The sequence below is a fragment of the Rutidosis leptorrhynchoides genome, chromosome 8, assembly GCF_046630445.1.
Source record: "Rutidosis leptorrhynchoides isolate AG116_Rl617_1_P2 chromosome 8, CSIRO_AGI_Rlap_v1, whole genome shotgun sequence".
NCBI lineage: Eukaryota > Viridiplantae > Streptophyta > Magnoliopsida > Asterales > Asteraceae > Rutidosis > Rutidosis leptorrhynchoides.
Window position 1 is genome coordinate 123,391,430 of NC_092340.1, and position 24,905 is coordinate 123,416,334.

At 32.8% G+C, this 24,905-nt stretch overlaps 1 protein-coding gene and 1 non-coding gene across 2 annotated transcripts; both read right to left on the reverse strand.

Moving 5' to 3' along the window:
- Positions 1 to 3,483: 3,483 nt before the first annotated feature.
- On the reverse strand, positions 3,484 to 4,155 carry LOC139863794 (E3 ubiquitin-protein ligase SINA-like 7). Its single transcript, XM_071852399.1, has one exon. The coding sequence runs from the start codon at positions 4,153 to 4,155 to the stop codon at positions 3,484 to 3,486; it is 672 nt and encodes a 223-aa protein (XP_071708500.1).
- Positions 4,156 to 13,943: 9,788 nt separating this feature from the next.
- On the reverse strand, positions 13,944 to 14,049 carry LOC139865096 (small nucleolar RNA R71). The gene has a single exon (XR_011764623.1). It is a non-coding gene; the product is annotated as a small nucleolar RNA R71 (small nucleolar RNA).
- Positions 14,050 to 24,905: the final 10,856 nt, after the last annotated feature.

Below are 24,905 nucleotides of genomic sequence, written 5' to 3' on the forward strand. Positions count from 1 at the left end.
AACCATAGACACTCTATATGCAGTAATGTTGGAGTTAGCTATACAGGGTTGAGGTTGATTCCAAAAATATATATACTTTGAGTTGTGATTTAGCATGAGACGTGTATACACTGGGTCATGGATTGATTCAAGATAATATATATCGATTTATTTCTGTACATCTAACTGTGGTCAACTAGTTGTAGGTTACTAACGAGGACAGCTGACTTAATACACTCAAATCTTTAAAACATAATAACAATGGTTGTAATTATATTTTGATCATACTTTGATATATATGTACATATTTGTATAGGTTTGTGAATCGATCCGTGGCCAAGTCTTATTTTCGAGGAAGGAAATTTCTGTGAAAGTGAGTTATAGTCCCACTTTTAAAATCTAATATTTTTGGGATGAGAATACATGCAGGTTTTATAAATGATTTACAAAATAGACACAAGTACGTGAAACTACATTCTATGGTTGAATTATCGAAATCGAATATGCCCCTTTTTATTAAGTCTGGTAATCTAAGAATTAGGGAACAGACACCCTAATTGACGCGAATCCTAAAGATAGATCTATTGGGCCTAACAAACCTCATCCAAAGTACCAGATGCTTTAGTACTTCGAAATTTATATCATATCCGAAGGGTGTCCCGGAATGATGGGGATATTCTTATATATGCATCTTGTTAATGTCGGTTACCAGGTGTTCACCATATGAATGATTTTTTTATCTCTATGTATGAGATGTGTATTGAAATATGAAATCTTGTGGTCTATTGTTACGATTTGATATATATAGGTTAAACCTATAACTCACCAATATTTTTGTTGACGTTTAAAGCATGTTTATTCTCAGGTGAATATTAAGAGCTTCCGCTGTTGCATACTAAAATAAGGACAAGATTTGGAGTCCATGTTTGTATGATATTGTGTAAAAACTGCATTCAAGAAATATATGTCGATGTAATATATTTCTATTGTAAACCATTATGTAATGATCGTGTGTAAACAGTATATTTTAGATTATCATTATTTGATAATCTACGTAATGTTTTTAAAACCTTTATTGATAAAATAAAGGTTATGGTTGTTTTAAAAATGAATGCAGTCTTTGAAAAACGTCTCATATAGAGGTCAAAACCTCGCAACGAAATCAATTAATATGGAACGTTTATAATCAATATGAACGGGACATTTCACTTTAACTAAAACAGAAACGACCCTTAATAGTTAAATGAATTAATTAAAACAGAAGGAATGAAATTGGAGCAGTAACAGACCCGTCATGAACTGGATGAACTCAAAATCGAATTTCAAATTCTAGATTGTTTTAGATGAAAATTATAACATGAATTAGATATTAAAACGTTCCTAGAAACTTTCTGGATTGTCAATTTAAATTAAAACATTAAATTGATTACGAATTTTGCTATGAACATAACGTTTGACTTTTTGAAATAAAAGTTTGACTTCAAAATTCAAGCTCGATACAACGAATTGGAAGTTGGGATTTTACAGAAAGTTTGTTTGAAGGATTCATAACAAGAATACATTTTTAGATTTAGTAATGTGTTTCGAAATCAAGCCTTTCAAAAAATGAAACAAGAACAGGGGACGGGACTAGGTGTTCTTCAATATTTTTGTTTAAAATTTAAATTTGAGGTAATGGATAGTAGTAATTGACGATGAGTTGAATGATTTTGATAATAGCATTGAGAAATCGTTTGTTTTATAGCCCAATTGTGTCGACAAGATTAATCAGTAACAGAAAGAGATAAAGAAAAAAATAAAAACTTGATATTGATTGCTAACAGATTTCGTTGGGTTTCTCTGATTGAATTCGCTTTTGTAGACATGAAAGAAAAATTAACTATAGAATGATGGACACGTGAAACTGATTACGATTCTTAATCCGTATATAAAATTTTATATAAATAATATAAATAATTTATATTACTAATAATCAAAATACTACTAATAATAAAAATAATATTAATAATTACAATAATAATGATCTTAATAAGTTTAATAATGTCAAAAATAATAAAAATGATAATAATATTATTTATAATAATAATAATAATAATAATAATAATAATAATAAATTGTATTATTTTCTAATAATAATAACTATAATAATAATAATGATATTTATAATAATAATAATTCTTAATAATAATGGTAAGAATAATATCTAATAATAATACTAATATTAATCACAATACCTAAAATTATAACTTTACTAATAATTATAATAATAATAATGATATTAACAATGATAATAATGATATTAATAAATATAATAAATCAAATGTATCAAAATTAATAATACTGATATTAATATTAATAATAATAATAATGAATGTAATAATAATATAATAACTATAATTAAACTTGTAATTACATTTAATATATTAATATTACGATTTATTAATTATGTAATATTTAGTAATTATATTATATAATAACATCTATTGAATATTTAATATTTATATATTTCATAAATATTATAATATAATAATTATTGATAGAAATCATTTTTATATATATATATATATATATATATATATATATATATATATATATATATATATATATATATATATATATATATAGATTCATAATAATATCACATATATACTTTTATATATATTTATTTTAATAATAACTTAATTATTCTGTTTATTATTTTACATTTTTAATTTCAAATTGTTTAAAGTGTATTTTATTAATTCAAAATATTATATATACACTTATATATATATATATATATATATATATATATATATATATATATATATATATATATATATATATATATACATACATATTTATTTACACAATTGTTCGTGAATCGTCGGTAATAGTCAAAGGTCAAATGATTTCATGAAAGTGTTCAAAAATTTTGAGATTCAATTAAATAGACTTTGCTTATCGTGTCGAAATCGAATAAAGATCAAGTTTAAATTTGGTCGGAAATTTCCGAGTCGTCACAATTTTAGACTTTGAAAATACCTTAAAATAACATAAGGATAAGGTATCAACCGTTACATCTATTAAAGAAATAAACTTAAGATTACCTAGAAACAAGATATATATATATATATATATATATATATATATATATATATATATATATATATATATATATATATATATATATATATAAGTAACAACACATGATGTATGCATATCCATGTTCAAAGTAAACTTTATTTGATATTCTGAATAATTAAGCCCAACACTAGTATAGTATATAAACATTAAATTTACCCGTAGCATATAAACATTAAAAGTTACTCATAGCATATAAACAAGATAGTTTCAAAACAGCAACTACAGTAACTTGGCTCAAGTACTAATACCAATACAACATAATTTTTGTAACCCCTAATGACGACCAACAAAATAGCAATATATTTAGAGACATCCTAAACCATAAGTAAAATGTCGCCATAAAGAGAATTACGAGCCACAACCACTACCATGGCCACATCAAACATTTGGAGCTTTCTTTACACGTAATCGAACCGACACTCGTCCACTTTTATACAAGGAACTCAAAGGGATGGTAAGAGAATTCTTGCTTCGAGTTTGATGATCAAACCTCGTGTGGACCTCCGGGACAGACTCTAGCGAGAAAGACGTATCCATGCATTTCGCGGTAAGCTGATACACAAACTGATTGTCTAGTAAACTCGATCCAATGCACTCAACACTAAAATGTCTTCCATATTTTCGAACATGATGCTTCAAAACAAATAGAAAACCCTCATTTCGTTTTTGAAGAAACACGTACTTTTGGTTTTTTTCAAAACTAACAGAAAATGGTGTTTTGTAAGTGAACGAAGTGGCAGCTGATTTGTGTTCACTAAAATGAATATATAAGTTCTTATAAGGATCAGCAAAGTTGCACAGTGGATATGGACAGAAGCATCCCATGTTTGGACATTCTTGTTCATGATCATGTTTTTTGTAGTAAACAATGACTGAATCCATCAGCTTCTCCATAGCCCGGCAACGGTTGGAAGAAATTTGCATGCCACACGAAGGACACTTGTCCTGCATCTTCATGCGGCAAGAATGACATGCTATGTGCCCATTTGCACACTGCATTGACATGAAAATGTATGTATCAACTATCAAGTAATATGGGCCATGGCCCATGGGCGTCAACTAAAGTTGGCATTGGTGTCAATGAACTTGAATCAAACGACTTAAATTGTACAGTAATAATCATATCATCATACTTATAATCATATCATAATCGTAATCATAGAAATCGTAAGTCATATTCATAATCATAATTTTAATACAATTATCGTAGAGTATAGCATGTACACTGAATAAATGAGCCGAGCTACTCGCTGACTACTCGCACTCGCTTCGCTAAAGACTCGATTTGAGCCAAGCCTAGCTAGAGCCCGAGTTATTGAACATACATATAAATGTCTTATTATTATATTACATTGAAATTTAATAATACTCAGTAATAACAAAATTAAATAAAAGGTACTACACCAACAAAGCATTGCTTCAATGGTACCGCGGTTACACTTGTGTACTCGCAGGGCTAGAGGTCTCGGGTTCGAGCCTCGTCACCCGCTCTAGGAATTGAAATATATTCCTTGAAGGTGGCCCAAAGGGAAGGTTTTACCGACCCGCTCCGGGACTAAGATCCGGCCCGCCTGCCCCTCGGGATGGTTAAAGGGTCGGATCCTCAGAGTGTGGTTCGGGTTTCCTGCCCGAAAGCGCGTGTGTGTGTGCAAATGATGACTAGGCTTCGGTCCGGACTGATGCAAGCTTGCCTTTCAAAAAAATAAAATAAAAGGTACTACGGAGTATCACTTTATAAACAAGTCAAGCCCCGAAGCGGGGTCACGATATTCGGTGGTTGTTGTCATAACCGACTCATTAAAAAGTAATTTACAAAGTATAGTTAAGTACAAACATAAGAAATCGAGTTATCTTCTAACAATTTATGTTAACTCTTATTGAATATAAATTGTTACTGTATTAATGTGACCTCATTAAACATATGTAGCATTACAATTAGAATTTTACGTGAACATAAAAAGACAAATAACGATTAAAAATTCTAATCCAGAAGCCTCGATCTTGTGCCCACCTCTAAATTAAGTTCTAGACTATACCGACTCTACTAGAATGCCGTATGTTTTTCTCAGGATGTATATTTATAATATATGATGAAGAAGATTAAGTGGGTTCACACGACCAATAACATTGGAAGATATTTTTTTTTAAATAGTGTTTTTTTAACAAATGTTTGCAAAAATAGAAATACGGGAAAAAGTTTAATAGAAAAACTAGAGTTTGAAACTCAGGATTTAGTAAATCCAGAGTTTCCAACTTCGGATTTGGTCCTTTTTCTACACATGACACTTTAGTTGATGTATTCTGACACCGGAACCCTAAGCCGGAGTTTGAAACTTCGAATTTGTAGAAAAACAGTAAACCAGGATTTTCAAACTCCGGTTTTACAGTATACATTACCCAGTCTTTAATAAACCCTACCTTGTCATGACCAGATTTATTATCTTTTTACATTCATTTATAGCACCATTATCTTCAATTCAAATACAACATACCAAAGAATACAATACCGCAACAAATAGAAGGAGTTTTGTGTTGAACACCAATGTTAACTGTATGCAGCTAAACCAAATGGCTTATAAATATGTAGGGGCCGATCAAAGATCACATATGTTGGAAATGAGCTTGTGGGTTCTTTTAAATGGAAATGAATGCAAAAATGAACTTACCGACGATTACACTTTGGAAACAATTTATTTTCTTTCTAAGAATGATCCAACCTGTGACAACCCGGAAATTTTTGACCAAATTTAAACTTTATCTTTAATTGATTTACGTTTTCGACATGATAAGCAAAGTCTGTAAAACCGAATCTCAAAATTTTTGAACTATTCAAGCACCCTTCGGTTGTTCTCAACGATTCGCGAACCATTATATGTAAATAGATACATATATATACTATAACTTGAAAATGTAACAAAGTTTTAATTGCATGATACCGTACATTAAAATTATTGGTTTATATATCTATTTGAATATATATGATTTCAAGTTATTTAGTAAACGATAGTAACATTCGATTATTGATTCGATTGATATTTAGATAAGTTAACTAAAACGTTTAAGATGAATCAGTAAAACACTAATTTGCTACAGTATTTTCGAATTACTACAGTACCCGAAAAGCTACAGTGTTTTCGAAAATCACTATTTGCTACAGTAAAAAACTTTTCTACAGTAACTTTGCTACAGTAAGACGCTATTTCAAAATGAAAATATATATATGTATATGTATATACTACGAGACGATGATTTATAGAAGTAAATGACCAAAACACTCGAAAGTTTGAAATATACTTTGAGTGGTATAGTTTATGGATAACTTAAGGCTATATTTTGACAAAGGTACGTGACACGAAACGTAAAATGCAAGTTTTCTAAATGTACGAAAGAACGTTCGAAAAACCGGAACCGGGACATAAGTTGAGTGATGACGTACGACTTATCGGAACTAAAATTACAAATCAACTATGCACTTGAATTTAATATAATATATAATTAATTATTTAAATTATATATATTATATATTTATTTATTATGTCGACAAGCTAGATTACAAAAACAATTTGAGCTGGCAATTGATCTCATGCGATCGCATGAGTATTGCACTCCAGAGTCATGCGATCGCATGACCACAGGGATCAGCAAACATCTATAAATTCGAGTGAGTTCAGGCTTAATCACACACACATATATTCATTTTTACTCCGTATGTATGTATTTATTAATTATATTATTATTATTATTATTATTATTATTATTATTATTATTATTATTATTATTATTATTATTATTATTATTATTATTATTATTATTATTGTTGTTGTTGTTATTGTTGTTGTTATTGTTATTATTAATCTTATTATTATTAGTAGTATTAATATTATACATAAAATACTACGACGAGGTCTTGAGCGTGTCACTTTAAAAATGGGTTTTCAAGAGGGATAGAGCTAAGGAAATTATGGGTAATGTTCGGGGGTATATTTATGAATCAAACCTAGTGTTTATCATCTCCGTTACGTCTACGTACTTTCCTACAATATTGAATCTCAATATTGATACGTAAGCACTCATATTTTATCTTTTATATATTAATTGTGTATCCATGTCTAGTGCTCGAGTATATATATTTATACATACGTGTATGCTAAATTTCGTCGTTAAACAGTTTATAATAGATCACGAATTAAATACATATATTACTGGTAAAAGGTATATGATATACATGTTTTTGGAAAGCTGGCGAAAAATTAATAACTTTTCATTTAGATATCGAATAGTTTCGATGAATGGATTAAAAGATATGATCAACTGAATTATGATTGACGTTAATTAGAATTGCTTTTGAATCTACAATTAATATTTAAACAACTTATTTGTAAGATTGATAAATAGAATTTTTGAATATTACCAACCGAGTAAATGAATCCTTATGGAAGGTACGTCTCGTTTTGTTGAACAATTGTCAAAATTGACTTTTTGAAACGACTTTGGATAACTTTTGTATGTCGATCTCGAGCAATAGGATTGTGATACACTATCACCTGACCTAGCTTGATAGACATTTATTGATCAACATATGTTCTCTAGGTTGAGATCTACGGTTATTTGGTAATTCGAGTTTCGGTCACATTTTGGTGAACGACTTTATATGCTGCTAAGGTGAGTTTCATTTGCTCCCTTTTTAATTGCTTTTGCAATCTATATTTTTGGACTGAGAATACATGTACTTTATTTTAAAATCAATGGACACAAGTACATACTTAATTCTACACTGAGTTTGAACCAAAAATCCCTTAGCTTTGGTAACTAGTAACTGCCGGTTATAAGAACCGGTGGGCGCGAGTAGTTGTATATGAATCCATAGGGCTTGATATCCCCGTCCAAGCTAGAGCACTAGCCTTTCAACGGACGTATGCTATTTGAGAAGCGTACACGTTGGTTTGCGTGTATTATTAAGATGATTATACAAAGGGTATAAATTATATATACGTTAAGTTTAGTTACCAGGGTGCTCAATTTCGTAGAATATTTTGATAAACGTTTCTGGATGAAACAACTGAAATCTTGTGATCCACCTTTATGTACAGATTATGCAAAACATTAAAACTATGAACTCACCAACCTTTGTGTTGACACTTGTTAGCATGTTTATTCTCAGGTTCCCTAGAAGTCTTCCGCTGTTTGCTTATATATTAGACAAGCTATGTGCATGGAGTCTTACATGGCATATTTTTCAAGGAAACGTTGCATTCACCAAATCATCACCATGTATCTTATTTTGACTGCATTGTCAACGGAAGTACTATTGTAAACTATTATTTACGGTGATTGTCTATATGTAGAAATCATCAGATATCGAAAACCTTTGATTTAAATATTCATTTATTGTGAGCCTTTTCAAAAGAATGCAATGTTTACAAAACGTATCATATAGAGGTCAAATACCTCGCAATGAAATCGAAGAATGACGTGTTCATCCATATGGATTTGGAGCGATCGTCACACAACCTATCGGGCTCAAATTAAAATTCAGTGTGAGGAAGTTTTTTCAACCGCACAAAGTTGAGGTATTATGGATCTGATATCGGCTAAAAAGTCACATTTTCACCCCAGTATTAAGGCCCAAAAACAATAAAGTTTCAAACTTTATCATCAAAATACCCGCTTCGTCGGTCAATATTGAAGAACAAGTAATTACGAAGACGGTGCAAAAAGAATCAAGAGAAACGGAGCTTAAACGAATATTCTAGAGCGAAAACGGTGAAAGACAAGAAATCAAGTTATGATCCAGCAAATCAGCAAGCCAAACAGCTTGCCAAACGGGCTGCTAAACGGCCTGCCAATATGGCAAATGGCCTGCCATACGCCCTCAGCAAACGGCCTCGTTAAATGGGCTGGTCTGGCAAACGGCCCCTGCAAACGGCCTGCCAAAAGGCCTGCCAGCCGTTTTCAGGGAAATTTTTGGTTTATTTAAAGGGCATTTGTCATTCATTCCAACACACACTTCAATTCACTTCCTTCTCTCTCTTGTACAATATTAGTCATATTTTCAAGGTCTTCGACTCCGTGCGGGAAACCTAGTACCCGGAGAAGGACGCCGAAGATTGTATTAGGAGCGGTCTGGAGTCTTGAAGTTGTCACTTTTGTATTCAGAACTCGTTTAATCTACCGGTACTTCTATCCCTTTGACTTTATATAATGTCTTTCATTATTATGCTTTGTGATACTGTTGCCATGATTAGCGAGTAGTTATCTTTAGTGTATGTTATGACGTAATCAGTTATAATGCCGAAACTGTATTATGGTTTGTGTATGTTGTCGAAATGCTTTCCGATTATGCTTTGAACTCAATCGCTTTTCCAACTAATAGAACGTAGTTATTGGATCTGTTATTGGGAAGTTGCGAAACCCGATTCAGAGTACACTATCTGTGTCACCCCTTGGTAAGAGAAGTCTATCAGATACAACGTGAGTTTGACTGAGGCACACCGGTTGTAGTAAGTCCACCGAGCCTTGGATTTCAACTGAGGACTCTTTCGTAGTGAAACATCTAACTAGACCCCTAGTACATTGTCGATCCTAGACCATGCTAGTGTAGTCACCAAGCATATAAACTTCGTACGTGCACACTGAAGCACAATGATTATTGTAAGCTGTTCCTCTGCTAAGTAAGGCCATGGAACACGGTTAGTGTTGACTAGTACACTTCACTATAACGCGGTCTCAAGCATTGCACCCTGCTTGAGGGATTCTTAGTTAATTAAGGAGCTGTTTGTTCGAACACATAAAGGATTGGACCGTTAGGATAACCGAATAGATTCATGGAAGTCAGCCTGACTTGGCCATGGTGTTCTTTATAGTTGAACTCTTTTAAGGGCCTAACTATCTTTTAAACCAATCATTAACGAAAGCATTAAGGCACATCACGTCTCTCGGATATGGAAAACCATGTATTCTATTATACTTAAGAAAGTTTAGACCATTTCGGAATGTTAATACGTCACCCAACTGAGTCGCACAATTGGATGAGCCGTCTGAACGTGTATGCCTGTAGTCAGACTGCACTGGTGTCGGGGGTAAGGGACGTTGATGTCTATTCAGAATCTTCAAGCCTATCGCATTACCCAGTGACATGTCTTATGACAGGGGCGTTTAGGACCAGTGTACTAAATATAAGGTCACTGCCTATCCATGAGCCAGCATTCCATAATATCGGCAAAGTAACTGATGAAATCATAGCATGCACTTGTTTTAGCCTTATCTGAATTACAAATTTTATCGTATTTACTTTGCTTAGTTACTTAATCTAGAAAAGCCAAAATTAGGTAATCAACCACTACTCCTGCACCTTAGAATTATCTTAAGTTTTAGATATAGATTCGATTCTACTGATATCTCAAAAATATGACTCTAGGTCATACTTCCCTTACTTATAATAAGGAGTAGTATGATTTAGGCCCCGCTAAATATAAATTTAAAACTAGTATCCACTTTTGATAGTCAAAGCTGACGCGTTGCGACCTGACGACATCGCACAAATAAAACTGTCCGTTTTGGCCATATCATTGTGGAACACAAGTTTTTTGCGCCGCTGCCGGGGAACTGGTATCAGACAATACTGCTCTCTATCAAACTCATTCACAAGCATTTAAGTGGTGTCTAAGAAAGACAATTATACACGGACTTGGTTGTTGGATTTTCCGAACAGTCTCCAATTATATTGGAACCAAAATTAAAGGATCATGTCTCTCCGTAGTTGGCCTGGCCACTTGGTTTGTTAAATAGTTTGTGCGAAGCTCTGTTATCGAAATACCAGGGAATCAGTAGCAGGAACCAAAAACATATCTATAATTACGATAATTAGAATACCTTAGGTTAGAATACCTTAGATTACCTTAGATTACTTTAGATTAATCATTAGATCGCCTTAGGCTAAATTAGGAACTTAGTTTATCTGTTTAAAATTTAAAACAACAAAAAGAGGCATACCCAGTGTATGACCCAAACCGGATCTAGACCAGGGTCGTTGTTATTCGTACCTGTGACGATCGCTCCAAATCCATATGGACGAACACGTCATTCATTGATTTCATTGCGAGGTATTTGACCTCTATATGATACGTTTTGTAAACATTGCATTCTTTTGAAAAGGCACACCATAAATGAATATTTAAATCAAAGGTTTTCGACATCTGATGATTTCTACATATAGACAATCACCGTATATAATAGTTTATAACATCATTTCTGTTGACAATGCAGTCAAAATAAGATACATGGTGATGATTTGGTAAATGCAACGTCTCCTTGAAAAATATGTCATGTAAGACTCCATGCACATAGCTTGTTTAACATCTAAGCAAACAGCGGAAGACTTCTAGGAAACCTGAGAATAAACATGCTAACAAGTGTCAACACAAAGGTTGGTGAGTTCATAGTTTTAATGTTGCTCATAATCTGTATATAAAGGTGGATCACAAGATTTCAGTTGTTTCATCCAGAAACGTTTGTCAATAGATTCTACATAACAGAGCACCCTGGTAACTAAACTTAACGCTATAGTGATAATTACCCCATTCGTTTTAATACGCGCAAACCAACGTGTCTTAAACTCAAATAACATACGTCCGTTAAAAGGCTAGCGCTCTAGCTCGGACGGGGATGTCAAGCCCTATGGATCCATATACAATTATTCGCGCCCACCAGTCCATATCCTATGTACTGGCAGCTACTAGTTACCAAAGCTAAGGGATTTTCGGTTTAACTCAGTGTAGAATTTAGTATGTACTTGTGTCTTATTGCGTTTAAAATAAATTGCATGTATTCTCAGCCCAAAAATATTTAAAGTATTTAAAAAGGGAGACTATAAACTCACGCATATAAATATTGTATATCGGTTAATAAAGCATTTGCATGTATTCTCAGCCCAAAAATGTAGAGAGTAAAAGGGATCTTATGAAACTCACTCAAATCAGTTTTAGTTTTTGTATTCATTTTATAAAACAGCGCATGTATTCTCAGTCCCAAAAATATATATAAAAAGGGAGTAATGAAACTCACTGTTTAATATTGATATACAATATTGTAGAAAAGCACGTAGACGCATCGGAGATGATAAACACGAGATTTGCTTCACAAAAATACCCCCGAACATTACCCATAACCTCCTTGGTAATAACCCATATTTTCCTTAGCTCTAGCTCGCTTGGAACTCGTTTTGAAAATTACTTGGACAGCACTCCGTCGTAATATTTTATGCACATTATTATTTTTGTATCGCAAAAATAATAACACTAATAATAAAAATAATAAGATTAATAATAATCTTATTAATAATAATAATAATAATAATAATAATAATAATAATAATAATAATAATAATAAATATTATACGGAGTAATATATGTGAAAAAAATGGAACGAATTCGACTGAATTTATAGATGTTTTCTGGATCCAGCCTCCATGCGATCGCATGGAGTTTCTTTGGTATGCTCATGCGATCGCATGAGCTTAAATGACAGCTCACATTTGATTTGTTTTGTAGTTCGTCGACATAATTAAATATTAATATAATATATATAATTTATATAATTAATTATATATTATATTAAATTCACGTGCATAGTTGATTTGTAATTTTCGTTCCGATAAGTCGTACGTCATCACTCGACTTATGCCCCGGTTCCGATTTCTCGAACGCATTTTTGTACGCTTAGAAAACTAGTACTTTTCGTTTTGTGACTCGTACCTTTGTCACAATATAACTTAAATTATCCCTAAATTATATCACTCAAATTATAACTTATACATTTGAGTGTTTTGGTCATTTACTTCTATAAATCATTGTCTCGCTATTTGTTAAAATACATTTTAAAATAGTGTTTTACTGTAGCAAAGTTACTGTAGCAAAGCCAATTTTTACTGTAGCAATTCACTGTAGCAAAGTCAATTTCACTGTAGCAAATAGTGATTTTCGAAAACACTGTAGCATTTTGAGTAATGTGGCAATTTGAAAACACTGTAGCAAATTAGTGTTTTACTGGTTCATCTTAAACGTTTTAGTTAACTTATCTAAATATCAATCGAATCAATAATCGAATGTTATTATCGTTTACTAAATAACTTGAAATCATATATATTCAAATAGATATATAAACCAATAAGTTTAATGTACGGTATCATGCAATTAAAACTTTGTTACATTTTTAAGTTATAGTATATATATATGTATCTATTTACATATAATGGTTCGCGAATCGTTGAGAATAACCGAAAGGTATTTGAATAGTTCAAAAATTTTGAGATTCAGTTTTACAGACTTTGCTTATCGTGTCGGAAATGTTAATCATACAAAGATTAAGTTTAAATTTGATCAGAAATTTCCGGGTCATCACTGTACCAGATCCAGACGCCATAATCTCTAAAGCACGCAAGGAAGCAAGAATCAGAAAACAAATGGCGTTACGCGTTACTTTAGCAGAAAACACTAAACCCTCGATTGAAGGTCGAGGAGGACCAATCAGATTTCCAGAGATTCAAGGACACTCATTCGAGTTAAAACATCACATCATATAACTCATCCAAAATGGCTGTCAATTCCATGGATTACCGAATGACGATCCTAATTCTCACCTCGATAAATTCATATCTCTTTCAAATTCCTACAAGCAGGCAGGGATAGGATAAGATATAGTCCGACTATACTTGTTCCCCTATTCTCTCAGTCATCATGCACATACATGGTACGAAGGACTGAAAAAAGATTCCATCACGTCTTGGACGGAGATGGCTACTAAATTTCTAACCAAATATTTCCCTCCTTCTAAAAAAACCAAGCTTAAGAATGACATCATTAACTTCAAACAAAGTTATGATGAATCTCTTTACACTGCATGAGAGCGATTCAAAACCCTATTGAAGAAATGCCCTAATCACCAGTTAGAACGGTCAGCCCAAATCTGCACCTTCTACAATGGTCTTACGGTAAATCATAGGACGACGATCGATGCCGCCACTCAAAGAAATCTGATGAACCAAATCGCAGACGAAGCATGGGAGTTGCTCGAGAACATGAAAATGCATCATCATGACTGGAACAGTGGTGAAACAACTTCATCATCTGCACCACTCTCCGCACTTAATAATCAAACATAGGCCATAAAATCCCTCACAGATAAGATGGAGTCTCTTGCCAAACAACTCGGAGAATTGAAGATGTAGCCACAGCAAGTTAACCAGGTCCAGGCCAGTGTTAATTGTACCAACCCGCAACCCACTGAAGAATATCAAGTTGAGTACGAAAACCCTGACGGTTCAGTCTGTTACATTCAATACCCAGCTCGTCAATCGAATCCCGGATTCAATCAACAACCTAGGGTTAACCAATTCCAAAGAAACAACCAAAACTTTCACTATGGTTACCCACCTTATCCACCCCAACAATCTCAATTGACCTACGATCAACTACTTCCACTCACTGGTCCACCAGCTGAGGAAAATTCCCCAACCACCCAATTTACAAAAGTAGCCAACCCCACTCTCGAAACTGATGATCAGTTGACACATTTCATTCAAGGACAACAACAGCTAAATCAGAGAACTGCATCTAGACAAGACCAGACAGAGATACTAATGAGAAATCAACTGGCTCTTCTCAAAAGTCTAGAAACGCAGCTCGGACAGTTATCACAACGCCTTGAAACCCGACCCCATGGAAGGTTACCTAGTAATACTATCCAAAATCCCCACATAGAGGAAGCTAAGAAAATGGACTCAGTTACTTCATCGGGAAGTAAGACTTGGCCACTGGTCGATTCACGAACCTATAACAAATATGTACATATATATCAAAGTATGTTCAAAATATATTTACAACATTTTTAATACGTTTTAATGTTTTAAGTTTATTAAGTCAGCTGTTCTCTGGTCTGTTGACACAACCCGATATCCCGCAGTGGAAGTGGGAATGTATCACTATGGATTTCATTACTAAGTTACCTAAAACTTCAAACGGTAACGATACTGTCGTGTTTGCGCACTACAAGGGATGGTTAGTGGTAAGTGTTATCCGTAAGGATTCGCTTTTGTTCGGTCTTCGTTGGTTTGGTTGTTGACCTTATTTTGGTATGTGGATACTTTATCATTGAACTTAGTATGGGCAGAGTTTTAGATTGATTTGACCCCCGGTGTTGCACCTATTGCAAAGGCACCATACCACTTGGCTTCACCAGAGATGAAGGAATTATCTAACCAACTCCAAGAACTTTTGGAGAAAGGTTTTATTCGTCCTAGCTCGTCTTCGTGGGCTAACAATGAGAATGTTATCATGACAATTATGAGTTGATAAATAGAGTTTTATCATCATTGAGTGATATGGATAAAACAATTTGATTATATGAAGAGTACGAGTGAAGCTGTAGATTCTAAGGACTCGTCAATATGTTTGCTAAGAAAAATACTTGCTATTGCTTTCTCTTATTCGGAACAATTGTTATTTTCATTCAGGGTTATCCCAGGAGAAGAACCACGGAGAAGGTCAGCTAGAATCAAGAACAAATCGAAATATACTCAGCAGTTGTCCACCGCAACTCCGGTTCGTGTACCCTATCCTGGAAGGTTACAGGAGGAACCGTCTAAGCTTGATTCCTTCAAACTTGATGGAAGATTCCTGGACACCGTGTCCAAAGTGCCTAATCAAAAGAGATATATCCGAAGGCTTCTTTCTACAAAGGAAAAGTTACCATATTCTAACAAAATTCCACTAAGTGAAGACTGCTCAGCAGTACTCAGAAAATCTCTACCACAGAAGTTAGGAGATACGGGCCGCTTCATTTTCCCGTGTTCAATCTACCAATCTGGAACCATTCATGCGCTAACATATTTAGGAGCAAGTATCAACCTAATCCCCTACTCTTTCTACAAGAGATTAGAGTTAGGAGACTTATCACCAACCAAAATGACAATCCAACTTGCCGATCACACAATTCGATATCCTAAGGGCATAGTTGAAAACGTCTTGGTGAAAGTCAAAAAATTCTTGTATCTTACGGATTTCGTAGTGATGGACATTCAAGAAGACCTACACACACCAATAGTGTTAGGAAGACCTTTCATGAACACGGCTAGGACAGTCATTGATGTTTACAATCAAACCTTGATCTTACGATCATATGGGGAGAGCGTTACCTTCAAAATTGACCAACCTACCGATCTTTCTGGACAGGCAGAGATGTTTGCTATTTCCACCAGACGGATCACTTCCGATGATGAGTCTCCACCATCAACTGAAGATATCGAGATGGGTGTCGAGTCACAGCCTGTTGACGACCCAGAAATGGAAGAAGAGGATCCCAGCGAAGAAATAGAGGAAGAGGAAGAACCTGAGGAGGAAGAAGAAATAAAAGACGTAAAAGAAACTGCAATAATACCAAGCCTGGAGCGTCATGAAGAATTAATGAGGCTTAAGACTAAAGATCACAATTTAATCATTCGCTTCAAGAAGAAGACTGATAAGGTTGACGTTAAAGACATAGAAATTTATCCCGAAAGTGTCAAGGTGAAGAACCAGAATACTGAAGAAACCCGTTCATCAGAAGAATCTTCAGACGATTATTCTACTGATGATAATGAGGAAGAACCACATAAAGACATTCTGGATAGCTCATATTCTCCATCCGAACCAGATTAAGAAGAGCCGGACTCTTCTTCAGATCGGATTCCGATCATATCCACTCACGCTGACATGATAACCTTCATCAATAACACCGATGAATTTGAAAAGATTCTCGAAGCCATCCATAAATCACAATTGATTATACGCTACGCTTAACTGAAAGAATCACGGTTATCAAGAACGAATACGATCGTTATCTCCAGAGAGAAGACAATAATGCTGAAATCCCAGAAGAACACATTCAAGACTTTATCAATACCCTTCACGATCATATCTACCGCGAAGAAAGGCAACGAGAGCACGATTCAGTAGTTCGCACTATTCTAGAGATGAGAGTTTGTCGAGATCAGAAGATCATTTACTCCAAGGTTTACAACGCCTTAGCCAGATCTGCACTTCCGTTCTCAGCAAACCAACGAGCACTACTGACTCTCATCCGGAAGCATATGGATCTTTTCACCTGACGCCCGACTTATCACTCCGACTTTCAAATGATCGAGGATATTCACAGCTTTTTCGCTCTCTTAGAGAAGGATAATTTTGAAAGCACACCAGAGAGGCTAGTAATTTATGTAACAATTGATCACCACGCCGATCTAATTATCAAAGAATTGCAAGACGCAGTCCCAGAGGAAGTAAGACGCAACAACCCGTTTTCTCATCTTGAACCAGACCGAGTCAACATTGCCACCTACGTTACGAAGCAAATAGCACGTATCTTCCAAGAATCCACGGATCCTAGTTTCACATTCAAAGCCGGATGTAGGGAGATATACTCAAAGACGGAGACATTAATGCTTGGGTCAGGGTTGCTCTTTACTTCTTTTCAGCTTCGCCTTTTGACTACTCTGTGCAAAGCCACGGACTCCTATTGTGGAGACCACCGATCAGAAGATTTTGAAATATTAAAGATACAATTTCTGACACTATTTGAAGATCTCCTAAACGAGCATCCTAATAGAGAGATAATCACCACCAGCACTGCATCAATGATCGACATTCATGGGTCAATCAGCAGAGCAGTGGATCATATTCTTATCGGACTTCAAGATTTGTCACGAGCCGAAACCGCGCATTATCTTTCCTTCAGAAGATCTTCAAGAGAAGTACCGGACCTGTTACCACTTTTGGTCCGACACTTTCTCAGGATTTATCCACCAAGACTCACATTCCCTCGAGAAGACCAAGATCTCAGCTACCAGAGGGGAATAACTACTTTTTGAGCATCACTAAGGTCGAGCCAACGACCTTAAACAAAAGCGCTTCTCGGGAGGAAACCCGTGCAATAAAGTAGAGTAGAAGAATAAAGGATGACAAGTGAGCCGATGAATGAATGATGAAACTTCCATGCCAGCCAGCTCTTCACAAGCAACCACGTTTGCTGGGGGTACCCTTTCTTTCTGCTACTAGCTCAAATTTTTATGCTACATCCTAAGCTTATCACTAAGTGTGGGATCCCAACTCAGATAAACACTAAACGAATAATCCCAAAACTTCAACTAAAACTCCTAAGTGTGGGATACACTAGGAACATTGAGGACAATGTTCGTTTAAGTGTGGGATGTTGGTATAATACTTTTTATGCTGTATTAAAAATACCCATTACAAAGATTCCAAGTTTTTAAGCCAAATTTTAAATTTTTAACAAAAGAAAGCCTTTTCGAAAAAGTATTTTTGAAAACCTAAAACATTTGTAAATAAAAATAAGGCTTAAATAAGGTGGAAATCTTGTTAGGACGAACCGAATCTCTAAAAGAGCATTGCATAACTAGGCATTATGGTGAGGCACCCCAAATAAGACCAGCATTCATCTTTAATGTTTCACTATTTTCCATTGAGAGTGCCGATGTTTGTGCTCGAAATCAGAACTTGATTTAGATCTATATTTCCAAGTAATGAAATGTGATTCGGTTATAATCAGAAGAGCTAGCCATTTGTCAAACAACCCTCTCACACTTCCGCTACTTCTACCACACCACCTCATCCACATCATCTTTACTATCACTCGAAAATTCAGAAAATGAGATTCCTTCTGTAAACCCAATGTTATGAACTTCTCAAGTATCACGGCAAAGGTCTTGAAAAAGTTTACAGGCAAAAAGTTTCTCGAGATGAAATCTCCAAAAAAAAAAAAATCAAAGTTCTGAGATGAGGAGCAGAACTTATAAAGAGAAACGCTGAAGAAGAACTTGATCGCAAATACATATCACTTCAAAAAGAAGAATAGTTCAAAAGTGCTTCTTAAAAATACCAGCACTCCCATCTATCTTAAATTTTTCGAAATAAAAGTCTTTTGAGACTATGTTACCCTTTTTCACCCCTTAAAACAACTTCACCACCACTCCAAAATTCCTTTCAATCATTGACAAATGACCTAGAAGCTATGGTTACTACCGTTTTCACACTAGTAGCAAGGATTTGAGTCTTTATCAAGCCTATGACGATGAGTACAACATTACTGGCTATGAGTGAAATTCATTTCTTAGATCTATAGGGAACCTTAAACACTTAAGTGATTTGAGTGACCCGTGAATGCTAGCCTAAGTCATGTAACCTCCTCGCATGCTTGCAGAGATAGTTTCAACCCTAACATAGATGACTCACCTTATCTTTCGCTCTTATAATAAAAAGCAAACCGCTTAGGCCATTAGAAAAGAAACTCCGAAAAGATTCTTGAAGTAAAAACGAGAAGTTTTCTTGAGGACAAGCAAAGTCTAAGTGTGGGATATTTGATATCGACTAAAAAGTCACGTTTTCACCCCGGTATTAAGGTCCAAAAACAATAAAGTTCCAAACTTTATCGCCAAAATACCCGCTTCGTCAGTCAATATTGAAGAACAAGTAATTACGAAGACGGTGCAAAAACAATCAAGAGAAAGGAGCTTAAACGAAGATTCTAGAGTGTAAACGGTGAAAGACAAGAAATCAAGCTACGATCTAGCAAATCAGCAAGCCAAACGGCTTGGCAAACGGGCTGCCAAACGGCCTGCCAGTATGGCAAACGGCCTGCCATACGCCCTCAGCAAACGGCCTCGTTAAACGGGATGGTCTGGCAAACGGCCCCTGCAAACGGCCTGCCAAACGGTCTGACAGCCGTTTGCAGGGAAATTTTTGGTTTATTTAAAGGGTATTTGTCATTCATTCCAACACACACTTCAATTCACTTCTTTCTCTCTTGTACAATATTAGTCATACTTTTAAAGTCTTCGACTCCGTGTGGGAAACCTAGTACCCGGAGAAGAATCTCATGACCCGTCCTAATCCATCCGGACGAAGTCCATTTCGATTACAAACGATTCACAATAGTTGATTACATTACGAGGTACTTGACCTCTATATGATACATTTTACAAATATTGCATTCGTTTTTAAAAGACAAACTTTCATTACATCGACAGTTGATGCCATGCATACCATTTTATAATATATCAAACTATAATTGACTTAATAATAATCTTGATGAACTCAACGACTCGAATGCAACGTCTTTTGAAATATGTCATGAATGACTCCAAGTAGTATCTCTAAAATGAGCAAATGCACAGCGGAAGATTTCTTTCGTACCTGAGAATTAACATGCTTTAAAGTGTCAACCAAAAGGTTGGTGAGTTCATTAGTTTATTATAACAATCATTTCAATATTTTAATAGACCATAAGATTTCATATTTAAATACACATCCCATACATAGAGATAAAAATCATTCATATGGTGAACACCTGGTAACCGACATTAACAAGATGCATATAAGAATATCCCCATCATTCCGGGAACCTCCTTCGAACATGATATAAATTTCGAAGTACTAAAGCATCCGGTACTTTGGATGGGGTTTGTTAGGCCCAATAGATCTATCTTTAGGATTCGCATCAATTAGGGTGTCTGTTCCCTAATTCTTAGATTACCAGACTTAATAAAAATGGGCATATTCGATTTCGATAATTCAACCATAGAATGTAGTTGCACGTACTTGTGTCTATTTTGTAAAACATTTATAAATATTGCGCATGTATTCTCAGCCCAAAAATATAAAGGGTAAAAAGGCAAATGAAACTCACCATACTGTATTTTGTAGTAAAAATACATATGACGTCATTTATCAAGTGTAGGGTTGGCCTCGGATTCACGAACCTATATCAATTGTGTATTTATTAATACGTATAATGTAAATCACAAAATTTCATTTATTAATATGTATTATTTATATATTTATAGTTTTGTAGAATTTATTCTAAATTCCATTTTAAAATGTATACTTATATTATATCTTAAATTATATTATATATATATATATATATATATATATATATATATATATATATATATATATATATATATATATATATATATATATATATATATATATATATATATATATCGATTTTATGTATATATATTTATAATGATTAACGTTTATACAATTAGTGATATTAATATATCTATATACATATATTTGTGATTAGTATTGTATATATGAAATTTAATTAGTTCGTTATGTGATTTATTAATACAATCCTAGTATATACCATAAGTATATATATATATATATATATATATATATATATATATATATATATATATATATATATATATATATATATATATATATATATATAGTGTACAAAAGATTTATTTGCTAAAATAATAATTTAGATAATAATGATTTACTAATAATAATAATAATTTTATTAATAATGATAATACTAATAGCAAAAATGAAAATGATAAATGTTAATGATACTAATAATAATAATAACTCTAAAATAATATTAATACTAGTAATATACTTATGTTAATAATAAGGGTTCTAATATTTATAAAATGATAAATGATAATCATAATAATGATAATAATTCTTAAAATGATAAACCTAATGATAATAGTATTAACATTATTTATACTAATGCTACATGATAGTATTATGAATAATATTACTTAATAATAATACTACAGATAATGATAATATAACTATATTAAGGTTAATAATCTTATTAATCATGTTATTGTTAATAATGTTGATACTAATTAATAATACCATAATACCAATAAATAATAATCATACTAGTAATAATATTTGATGGTGATAATAATATTAGTAATAACAATAATGATAATAATAATTGTAATTATAATCATGATAGTAATAATAAATAATAACTAGTACTCATAACAATAACAATAACAATAATATTAATACTAGTAACAATAACAACAATTAATAATAACAATAACAACAATAATAATAATAATAATAATAATAATAATAATAATAATAATAATAATAATAATAATAATAATAATAATAATAATAATAATAATAATAATAATAAATTTTGATGTTAGTAAACTACCTTCTAATGTCCATAAAAAAATTATGCACCAAGCAAGGATCGAACTCGCGACCTCTTGCACACTCGACACAGCCACTGACCACTCGCCTGCTTGTGTTTTTCTGATATAAACCTATTTCCACAAGTATATAACCTGTATTTTTGTTTTGTTCCCATCTACAACCCAACATGATAATACGGCCCAACTGGAATATTTCGGCCCAAAGCCCACACTCACCAGACAACTTTATTTTTAAAAAAAAAAACTTGCAGTAGCCTGGGTTCGAACCCCTGACCTCAAGGAAAACCACAAACACCCTAGACCATTACTCTGTACCCGTTTATCTGGAATTGTATGCAAAGAAAAAAAATATAACTCGTATTTATGTTGGTTCATCTTCTCAAAAAAAAAATTAAATCGCCCGTAAGTTTGTCATTCACCAAAAAAAAAAAATTGTTTACATCAAAGTACTAATAACAATAAGTATATTCAGTGTTTATCTTAAATTTAAAAAAAAAATAAAAAAAATATCATCACAGCTCTGTTCGTCGTAGGCCTTTACAAAAAAAAAATTGATTTCGTATTTTATAGAGATTTGGGCAATTGTTATAACATGAAACACTTTTTAAATCATCTATAAAAACTATTGCGATCTTCAATTTAATCTAAAACTTAAAAACGAATTCGAATTTGATTCAAGAACAATTGTTGACTTTTTTTGTAAAATATTTTGACTCCAAAATTCGTAATCAAAATAAGGAATTAAAAGCTGAGATTTTACAGATAGTTTAAGTAAGAGATTTCTAACCTTTCTGCAATATTAGATTTTTAAGATTGAAACGAATATGAACCCTTGCAAAAATCAATTTCGCGTACAGAAAAAAAATAAAAAGAAAAAAATATAATTTGTTTAATCAAATGAAGAAATTGAGGAGTTGAGTAATTGTTAATCCTGTTTTGAGTCAACTGATTTAATGCACTTAAAAGAGAAAATCAATTTGTACAAGATGATAAACGTCGCCTAGTATCACGGGTAGAATAGCAGAGAAAAAAAAATAAACAAATGAGAATCAGATAGGGACTTGTGACAATGATCAAGCGTAATATCTGTCATTATATATGTATTTTATAATTTATAAATATATTAATAATTAATAAATAATAAATAATAATAATGATAATAACAATTAAATAAATAATAACATTATCAATGGAAATAAAAATCTAATAGATTACATGTAGCAGATTTCATATTATAGTTTTAATGATACTAATAATAATATGGTGAGTAATACTTATAATTTTGATATAACAAATTATGCTTATCAAATCTCATATTTCTATATTAAATTAATAAGATTAATAATACAAATATCAATATTAATAATGAAAGTAATATAATGACTATATTTTAACTTGTATTTAAATTTAAAAAAATAATATTACATTTCATTAATTATGTAATACTTATATTATATAATAACATATGTGAATATTTAATATTTATATATTTTATACATGTTACAATAAATTAGTTATTAATAGAAATCTTTTATAGATATATATATATTAATTTATATAGATTCATAATAATATTATATATTTATTTACATATGTTTATTGTAATACTAACTTAATTATTTTGTTTGTTATCTTACATTTTTTTTTATTTTAATTCCATAATGTATACTTATTAATTTAAATTATTATATATACTATTATGTAGATATATTCACATAATTATTTACACATATTCATTTACAATTACTTGTTCGTGAATCGTCGAAAACGATCGAAGGGTAATGGCATATATGAAAATAGTTCCAACATTATGAGAATCAGTTTAATAGGCTTTGCTTATCGTGTCGAAATCATATAAAATTAAGTTTAAATTTGGTCGAAAATTCCGGGGTCATCACAAAGAACGCCGAAGATTGTATTAGGAGCGGTCTGGAGTCTTGAAGATGTCACTTTTGTACTCAGAACTCGTTTAATCTTCTAGTACTTTATCCCTTTGTCTTTATATAATGTCTTTCATTATTATGCTTTGTGATACTTGTAACGCCCCGTACAAAACCATCTTGTACGGATCATCAACAACGGTTCCATTACACGGTATAATACTATATGCTGTTTTAAAACAAGTTTTGCATTCATGAAAAGGTAACGTTTTTACCAACGTCAAATATTTTACAAAAGATAACGTGCTTCTATGAATAGAAAGCATTAACATAAGTATGTGACGCAAAGGTCATTACAATGCCATTATTCAAAAATAACATAAGTTGTGAATGCAAAATAAAAGTTCCATGCTTGAGACATCTCTAAACAATGCAGCGGAAGTCTAACACACCGAGTCTGTAACAGCAAGTCTATAACACCAAGACTATAACAGCAAGTCTAACAGCGGAAGCAACAACGTCTAAGCACCTGAGAAATACATGCTTTAAAATGTCAACACGAATGTGGTGAGCTATAGTTTGTTTGTAATCAGCAATGTAATGTAGAGCACGAGATTTCGTATTTAAAACAGTATGAAAAGTATATGCTTGTCCGTGGGCACCCGATAACTAACTTAACGTAAAATAAATATCACCCCCTAAAAGTACACTTGCGAGTGTGTATGTTCTCGAAGTATTAAACACCCGTTAAATGCTAGCGCGACTAGCCCAAGTGGGGATGTCAAACCCTATGGATCCATATCTAAGATTCGCGTCTACCGGTTCATAAACCAATAGTTAAACGTTACCGTGCTAAGGGGAATCTTTGTGCCGTTATATCACCCACACATATA

Bases quoted from the DNA above. Each gene is read 5' to 3' on its own strand.
- LOC139863794 (XM_071852399.1), bottom strand. From the start codon at position 4,155: ATGGGCCATGGCCCATATTACTTGATAGTTGATACATACATTTTCATG.